This window comes from Salvelinus fontinalis, chromosome 4 (genome assembly GCF_029448725.1).
Source record: "Salvelinus fontinalis isolate EN_2023a chromosome 4, ASM2944872v1, whole genome shotgun sequence".
NCBI classification, from domain to species: domain Eukaryota; kingdom Metazoa; phylum Chordata; class Actinopteri; order Salmoniformes; family Salmonidae; genus Salvelinus; species Salvelinus fontinalis.
Window position 1 is genome coordinate 43,908,262 of NC_074668.1, and position 9,306 is coordinate 43,917,567.

The window sequence follows — 9,306 nt, forward strand, 5'->3', positions numbered from 1 at the left end:
ATTTAAATGCACAGAGATACCGTGAAGAGACTCCCATTGTGGTGTCATTCATCCGCCGCCATCACCTCATGTTTCAGCATTAAAATGCACTGCCCCATGTCGCAAGGATCTGTACACAATTCCTGGAAGCTGAAAATGTAACCAATTCTTCCATGGCCTGCATACTCACCAGACATGTCACCAATTGAGCATGTTTGGGATGCTCTGGATCAACGTGTACAACAGTGTGTTCCAGTTCTCGCCAATATCCAGCAACTTGCCTCCCGAGTGACGCAGTGGTCTAAGGGACTGCATCACAGTGCTAGCTGTGCCACTAGAGATTCTGGGTTCGAGCCCAGGCTCTGTCGACCCATGTGGCGGCGCACAATTGGCCCAGCGTCGTCCAGGTTAGGGGAGGGTTTGGCCGGCAGGGATGTCCTTGTCCCATCGCGCACTAGTGACTCCTGTGGCGGGCTGGGCGCAGTGCACGCTGACACGGTCGCCAGGTGCACGGTGTTTCCTCCGACACATTTGTGCGGCTGGCTTCCGGGTTAAGTGGGCATTGTGTCAAGAAGCAGTGCGGCTTGGTTGGGTTGTGTTTCGGAGGACACACGGCTCTCCACCTTCGCCTCTCCCGAGTCCATACGGGAGTTGCAGCGATGAGACGACTATATAACTACCAATTGGATACCATGAAATTCGGGAGAAAACGGGGTAAAAAAACAACAAATTGAATTTTAAATATCCTGCAACTATGCACAGCCATTGAAGAGGAACCGGACAACATTCCACAGGACACAAACAGCCTGATCAACTCGAAGGAGACGTGTCGCACTGCATGAGGCAAATGGTGGTCATACAAGATGCTGACTGGTTTTCTGATCCACGCCCCTATCTTTTTTTTATCAGGTATCTGTGACCAACAGATGCAGATCTGTATTCCCATTCATGTGAAATGCATAGATTAGGGCCTAATGAATTCATTTCAGTTGACTCATTTCCATATATGAACTGGAACTCAGTAAAATCTTTGAAATTGTTGCCTATTGCATTAATATTTTTGTTCTCTGTACATTTTACTTTAGTAAAAAAAGTAACTCAAAGGATATACTGTTTGAGAAGCCACAGTTATTTGTTATGATAGGATTATAAAATGTTCAACTCTGAGGCTATCTTACCAGGATTGTTCAAAATGAGATACTTGGAGGAGGCCTAACATTCTTCCAATGTTTTCCAAAGCCTGAGCCATTATTACTGTGGTGTTGTATGTGTGCAGCATGGGGCTGTATGCTGTACATTTGTTGTGATTTCAGTGTTCTGACAGATGGCTCAATACATTTGCTGTGCCTGCTCATGTTTACCTGCTGTTCTGTGCCTGTTCTGCATGTCTATTCATCCCCTACAGGGTTACATAGCACAATTCCTGTAATACAATATCACAGTTTAGCAGCAGGTAAGCGTATCAGTCAGAATTTGGCCCAGAGCCTTACTGGTAAATTTTTCGATCTGAATATCGCATACTGTAGCAAGCAGGCACATGTATTTGTCCCCTTTTGTCGTCACATTTAATTTAACCCCTTTGTTATGGCAAGCCTAAATACGTTCAGAAGTATAAATTTGCTTAACAAGCCACATAAGTCGCATGGACTCACTCTGTGTGCAATAATAGTGTTTACCATGATTTTTGAATGACTACCTCATCTCTGTATCCCACACATACCATTTTCTGTAAGGTCCCTCAGTCGATCAGTGAATTTCAAACACAAATTCGACCACAAAGACCAGGGAGGTTTTCCAATGCCTCACAAAGAAGGGAAGCTATTGGTAGTATTGTGAAGTTATTAGTTACACTTTGGATGGTGTATGAATACACCCAGTAACTACAAAGATACAGGCGTCCTTCCTAACTCAGTTGCCAGAGAGGAAGGAAACCGCTTAGGGATTTCAGCATACGGCCAATGGTGACTTTAAAACAGTTAGAGTGTAATGGCTATGCTTGGAGAAGACTGAGGATGGATCAACAACATTGTAATTACTCCACAATACTAACCTAAATGACAGAGTGAATAGAAGGATGCATGTACAGAATAAAAATGTTCCAAAACATGCATCCTGTTTCCAATACGGCACTAAAGTAAAATAGCAAAAATGTGGCAAAGAAATGAACTGAGTACGAAGTGTTATGTTTGGGGCAAATCCAACACAACACATCACTACTCTTCATATTTTTAAGCATGGTGGTGGCTACATCATGTTATGCATTATACTTGTCATCGTCAAGGACTAGGACTTTTTTTTATGATAAAAAGAAACGGAATAGAGCTAAGCACAGGCAAAATCCTAGAGGAAAACCTTGTTCCGTCTGCTTTCCACTAGACACTGGGAGACAAATTCACATTTCAGCAGGACAATAACCTAAAACACAAGGCCAAATATGCTTACCAAGACCACATTGAATGTTCCTGAGTGGCCTAGTTACAGTTTTGACTTAAATTGGCTTGAAAATCTATGGCAAGACTTAAGAATGGCTGTTTAGCAATGATCAACAACCAACTTGACAGAGCTTGAAGAATTTAAAAAAGAATAATGTGCAAATATTGTACACTCCAGGTGTGCAAAACTCTTAGAGACTTACCCAGAAAGACTCTCAGCTGTAATAACTGCCAAAGGTGATTCTAACATGTATTGACTCAGGGTGTTGAATACTCATCCAATCAAGATATATTCGAGTTTTATTTAACATATAGATTTTTTTTTACAAATGTTAGTTTTCCACTTTGACATTGGGAGTATTTTGTGTAGATCGTTGACAAAAAAATGCTAAATAAATCCATTTGAATCCTACTTTGTAACACATCAAAATGTGGAAAAGGCAAAGGGTTGTACTCTGAATACTCTCTGAAGGTACTGTAACTGTTAAAATATTGACAATGCTTTTTGTGCAGTATTTAGTTTAATCTGATGGGCTCTATAGCTTAATGTGCCCTATAGTCTGTACTCTAACCTATCTGAGCACACCAGAGCAGACATCCTGTGACCCTGGGTAATGCTTGTTGCTGTCTACTGTGCTCAGCAGGACAAAAGGCTTCAGCAGTCATCGCTGGCTCCATTAGCAGCTCAGCTGGCTTCTACACAGGGGGCACAGAGGTGTAATGGAGGCCTGCAGAGGATCATTGATTGTGCGTGTGTGTGTGTGTGGTGTGTGTGTGTATTCAGTATTATAGGGGATAGTTTGGGTTTGTGCTAGGTATAGAGAGGCAGATCGATGCGGGCAGCCTTGTGTGCCATGTAGCCGTGTTTCTCTCGGCGTCCTATCGCGCCAGTATGTTTCCTTTTCTCAATCTCTTCCTTCCTTTCTGTCTGTCTGTGCCTCTCCCGCTCGCTCTCTTTCTCTCGCTCTCTCGCTTTCTCTAAAGGCGGCTGTAGAATTATGACCAGTCAAGGTTGGAGAGACAGTGTGTGCTTTTCTTTTTTCCAGCCGTACATTTTTGCCTGGGTGCGTTTTAGAGTGATTGCGCAACATGCTTCCGAACATTTATAAAGGTTAAAGCGTCTCCTACCCACCACTGTCATCACCACCTCCCTCTCTCCTTTTTTCATCCCTCTTTTCTGCTCTACCCCCTCCTCTATCTTCATCCTACCCCCCGTTTTTTTTGTGCCCTTCTCTGTTTTATCCTTGTTTTCTTCCCTCCCATCTGTCTGTTCTCATTACCTCGCTCCTCTTCTCTCTCTCTTTTCTCTCTCTTTCTCCCCTCACCCCCACCACTCTCTTCTCTACCTTTCCCTCTCTTCCTGGTATCCTCTCTTGTTACTATTCCCTATTTCCTTCCTTCCCCCTCTCTGTCCTCTGGGGGGATCAGGTAGCCACATGATCCTCTGTGCCCCTCTCATATGAGGACTCTTACACAGTAGCCTGCCAATGTGTGTTAGCTAGATGGCAGCGGTCCCCACAGTAAACCCTGCGGAACGTGCTTGGTTTGGTAAACAGTAAATCATGAAACAGCGTTCCCCTCTGGAAAGGAAATCAGCCCAAAATAATTACCTATTTATTCACAGTGGAAACAGACATTCCCCTGGTTCAGAGTAATTGCAGCAACAAACTGCTACCTCTGGCAGTCTATTCCCAGAATTGTACTTAACGTTCTCTGGTTATTCCCCACTTTCTATGTTTACTTCTGTTAAAACTGTTATTTAACCCGGTTCCAGGAAAACGCAATTGTGCAAAGGCTTTTGTTTCCAGCCTAGCTCTAACACACGTTACGCAACGCAACAAGGTTGTGTTGATGAGCTGAATCAGTTGCATTATTGGTGGGATGGTGCAAAAGCCTGCAGTTATAGGAAAAGGCAGAGAGGGAAAAGAGAGTGTAGGTCAAAGAGGAATCATTAGAAAATGAAAAAGTGGAAAGAAAGAATGTGGGAGAGAGGGAAGGGATGGCAAGAGGGAGTAGGAGAGCGAGGGAGATGCGGTAAAGGAGGAATGGGAGAGTCTGTACAGAAGGAGTCATCAGACTGATAAGATCAGACTAGGGATAATTATGATGAGAAGACCAGCTAATTTCACAGGCTTAAGGAATAACAGAACTGGCCTCAGTTTAGAAGACGCTAATCCAAAGTACAGTGTGATGATAGCGGTATGCTGTTGCCCAGTGCTGTAGTCCAGTCACTAACGTCACAGACAGTCCAAGAGAAGTCTCTGCTTCCCTCCCTTTGCTCTCCACTCTTACTCTAATTTTCTTTCCATGTTTTCCCCTTCCTTTCCCATACTCTTCATTTCCCACATTATTTTGCTCTCTCTCTCTTATCCATCCTCCTGCATCTCCCTGTCACTCCATCCTACTAATGAGCTGTAGGTTCTCACAGCTTTCCCGAGAGTGTTGCTGGGCAATATTTTTTTATATATTCTTAGACCTGCGACACATAATAAGACTATGCTAAACAAAGTCTATTAGAATGCATATTATCTGACTCCATGAGCTAAACAGCAGTATTCATAATCTAGTCATGATCAGAGAGGGAGAGAGAGGGGGTGAAGTCGTGGCCTAAAAGACCATGCCCCAAGAAGTCCATGTGGAGGAGTGCGTGTAGGTGCCTCGCAGGACAGGAACAAAAAGAAACAATGAATCTTAAGACCCTTTTGAAACCATATGACCTGTTTGTATTCAAAATCTGAGTTGTTGATCAATAGCAGAGACACTAAAAGTGAACTTCCAATCAAATCACAACAGCACCAGTGCTACGCAGAGGTGTGACAGAATGGGGGTTGTTGAGAGCAACACAGGTAATTCAGCATTCTTAAAAACAAAATAATCCTTGCATACAGTGTCTTAAGAGTCATGTCAGGGGCTGGGCTGGCCCTACATACCAGTGGCAGACTGGGACAAGAGTTCGGCCTGGGCATTTTATCCACACCAGCCCACATCACTGCGCACACCGTCAACTCTTACATTTTCTGTTCGCTACGTCATCCATTTCGTGATACGATACGAATTTCGCACTTCGTGTGATGTTACAAATCCAATTTGTGCATTATGTTACACATTTGTTGTGTTTAAGATCCCAGAGTACCTCTTTAAGCCATGTTATAAAAGCCAAGCAAACATCTTAGGCTATATTTAAGCAAAAAGGCCCGAGGAGGTGTGGTATATGGTCAATATACCACGGCTAAGGGCTGTTCCTAAGCACGACGCAACGCGGAGTGCCTGGACACAGCCCTTAGCTGCGGTATATTGACTATATATCACAAACCCCCGAGGAGCCTTATTGCTATTATAAACGGGTTACCAACGTAATTAGAGCAGTAAAACTATTTTTTTTGTCCTACCCATGGTATACGGTCTGATATATCATGGCTTTCTTATTAATATAATGCTCACTGCTTGTAGCCATGTATTCATCCAACAGTAAATGTAATTTCCTAAAAGTGTTTTGCAGTTGTAGGCTACCTATCGGCCTATGCCCTTGCAATGGTCGTGCCGCTCCATATTTCAAAGCCATATCAAATATCTTGGTGTTAAAATAGTTGCTATTGAGCTGAATATTGAGAGTTGAGAAATACAGAAAGCTAAGACACTCATCTTCAACAGAGACACGGGGACGAAGCATCCAAACACGAAATTTTCCCCTACAATTGCATTTTGAAATGGTATATGATCAGACTGCATTTACCTCTGGAGCGCATGGGGGGAGGGGGGAGTGGCTCACTCATCACAGCAGCAGGCCCCAACGAAACAGACACAGGAGCAAAACAGACACTTTCATTACAGGAATCATGAGGACAATGCACTTTACTGTTTGACCAATTCAATTTAGCCATCCAACAACTAGGATGTTTTGAGTGAGGTGACAATTTAGGAAGTGCTCTCTTGGCTGATTTACTGATAGAGAGTCAGGGCGGGTCTCTCTGAGCATTTGACTTTCAATGTGAATTTGAGCGACCTCAGCTCAGCCAATCAGAAAGCCGGGCCGGCCCATTTTGGTAGGGGTGCCGGCCGGTTGCCCACTGAGCAGCCAAATGCTCATTGTAGATTACTATGACAACAGAGAAATTGCACAAAAATCATAAAAAAAGATATATCTTAACAGGCCCATGGCAGTGTCTCCGGCAGTGTCTCAATCATTTTTAACCACTTGTGTCCTTTTCTCCATCGCTGATGTAGTAGGACATGCCAGGTGGCAGCGATACAGTAAAATTATATCAGTCAGTGGTGTTGAAAGAAAGAAATGAGAAGAGGATAGGAATCTTTAAGAGTGTTGTTGAGACAATGCCCATATCTTAAAACAACAAGATTTATCCCAAATGGCGCTTTTGGTCCAAAGAAGTGCTATCACAAATAGGGTGTGGTTTGAGACGCAGCCAGAGTCATTGGGAGGCCAGTCCAAAAGGGCAGGAGAGACCTACACAACACCTCTGGTGTCCTGAAAGAATGTGGCTAGGGTGAGTCTCGGTTCAGACCAAACTGCCAGTCTGGGTCTGAGTCTCAGACAGTGGGACCCCTGTAGATTTTAGTGTCTGTGCTCCAGCTGGGAGATGAAGGTATTCCTATTGTTTCGGGTGGCTTCGCTCATACAGCTAGTGCTTTCTTAGAATGTTTTTGATGATGTGAGAGTAGGAACATTTCATTTTCATTTTCTGACGATTAGAACAAACACAGACTCTGAGCTGAAATGCAGGAATCTCCAGGGTGCATTGCCGGACTTTGAGTTTCGTTTGACGTAAACGGCATCTATGTCAGAGAACTCAACAGGTACAGGTCTAACCCTCTAGGCCTCCACCCAACATTTCAGATGTCGTCTTGTTAAATATATCCATCTCTCTCTCTCTCTCGCTTCCCCTCCCCCTCTCTCCCCTTCTCACTCTCTCCCCTTCTCACTCTCTCCCAGGCTGTGTTTGATGTGGACAAAACTAAAGGTCTGACACTGATCGAGGTGTGGGAGGGACTCACTCCAGAGGACATTAAGGCATGCACTGGAGCACACTTTGCGGTGAGTCTTACAGGGACAGCCAGTCTGGCCACGGGGAATATACTGACTGGCCACTTCAGGGTTGTGTTGTTCAAAGCAGGACGAATGATTTGATTTGATTTAGCCAGCCAACTTTTCCATATCTACTCGTTCAAAAATATAATCTGGAAACAGGCATGGAATTACATGATACTCTCAGTAAATCCATATTTAACTTGAACCGTCTTCGTAAAACCAGAAAACCAAGAGCGTTTATCAAAAGTAGTTGACTAAGCTATTGAGCATGCTCAGTGAGAATACCATCAATAGTAACACAGATGGTTTCTCTCCTTTCAAAACTCTCTCTGATGTCCAACAGGTGTCTCCAAACTTGAGGTCCATGCAGCAGGTCTAGAAGCTGGGGGGGGGGGGGTGTGCGAGGAGAGGAGCTATGACTTGAAGGCTGTTTCAATCTCTCCGTATGTACGCTGGAAGGAACACAAACTATGAACGAATGAACAAAGGTCAACCTAATGTTACTGAACACAACGTCTGCACACTGAATCATAACATTACTGTAACATCACTGAATGTAACATGTGAGATTCATCACGAATACTCAGGTTGAGTTGTGATGTTGAACATATTGTAAGAATTGACTTGAAGGACTGGTGTCCCTGACACAACTCAAGAGGAACTGTCTAATGTGTATTTAGTAGGAATGTCATGTTTTAATCATATGTTTTAATGCTCTGTCAAAGTTTCTCCAAGACTTAAAACACAAACAATTATGGGCTGCATTTCATTCCAGAAAGTTGTGTCCTCCCTTCTGCACTTGTTCAAGCCCTTCCTTGGATGTGGATCAGCTGGTTTCTTTTGGTAGATATGTATACCTCATAAGCAATAACGCCATCTACTTTCAGACATAATGCTTCCTCTGATTTAGTGAAATGGGAGTGAATAGGAGAAGAAGGGTGGAGGCAACTTGATGGTATGAAACGCAGCCCTGCTGTGTAAACTGATATGCATTTGAGCCTCTACATTTCATCCTAGTTTGGTGCTTTAGTTCAAAGGTTACCCTCATGGAAACACACTCTTAATAAAATATATGGTTCCAGATACTTTAGCTACTACTAAATATGAGGCCTTCCATTTTCTACCTGGACTTCTTCTGTGCCATGTATTTATATATCAAATTAAACTGTGTGTGTGTTACCTTGATGAACAAAATATATTGGTGTCCATTTTCTGCACTGGTATTGACACTCAGAAGTACACAGTAGTAATATGTGGAATGTGTTCTTGCTTTTCCCTATCCCATATTTTCACATATCAGTGGTTGTCTAGAGACAGTGGGCTGAACAGGTAGTAAGTATATTGTTGTAAGAGACCAGTACAGTATGCATAAAATTGGACCATTCATTCCAATACAGTAGTTTAATTCAGTTCCGCTGTCAGCTAAATTATGTCAAATGTATGATGATGAATAGGCTCACGTTTCCAAATTCTTCAGAAATAATCTGCCCCACTTCCTGAAGAATTTTGAGATTTATGACACCTCAAATCTTTCTTCATCATTTCTGTGTGACAGTGAAGGAAGGAATTAAGCATTTTGAGAGTATTGGAGCAAGGGGATCTCTTCATGAGTTGAGCTCTGTGTTATGGTACACTGAATGAAGGCTCCATCTATCCTCAGAGACGCAAAGCTTTTCCGACTCAATCCCAACATATCGCTCATTATGTTCTGCCCCAACGTTCCCATTAGCCAGGTTTGACATTATGTACCTCTGAGCAACTAAAGCAAATTAAGTCGACACACAGCAGGTTCAGGCTGCCATGCAGATGAGGGGCGTGCAATGACATTCTTGATTCGATTTGTCCACTTGA

General features: G+C 43.3%; 1 protein-coding gene across 1 annotated transcript in view; it reads left to right on the plus strand.

The window, feature by feature from the left end:
* The window catches only part of oxct1a (3-oxoacid CoA transferase 1a), a 119,968-nt gene extending 111,317 nt beyond the window's left edge, over positions 1-8,651 (plus strand). The window contains exons 16-17 of the mRNA XM_055920289.1: positions 7,360-7,461; positions 7,799-8,651. Coding sequence (XP_055776264.1) covers positions 7,360-7,461; positions 7,799-7,834 — 138 coding nt within the window. The 3' untranslated portion in view covers positions 7,835-8,651. The remainder of the gene's footprint in view (positions 1-7,359; positions 7,462-7,798) is intronic.
* The last annotated feature ends 655 nt before the right edge of the window (positions 8,652-9,306 follow it).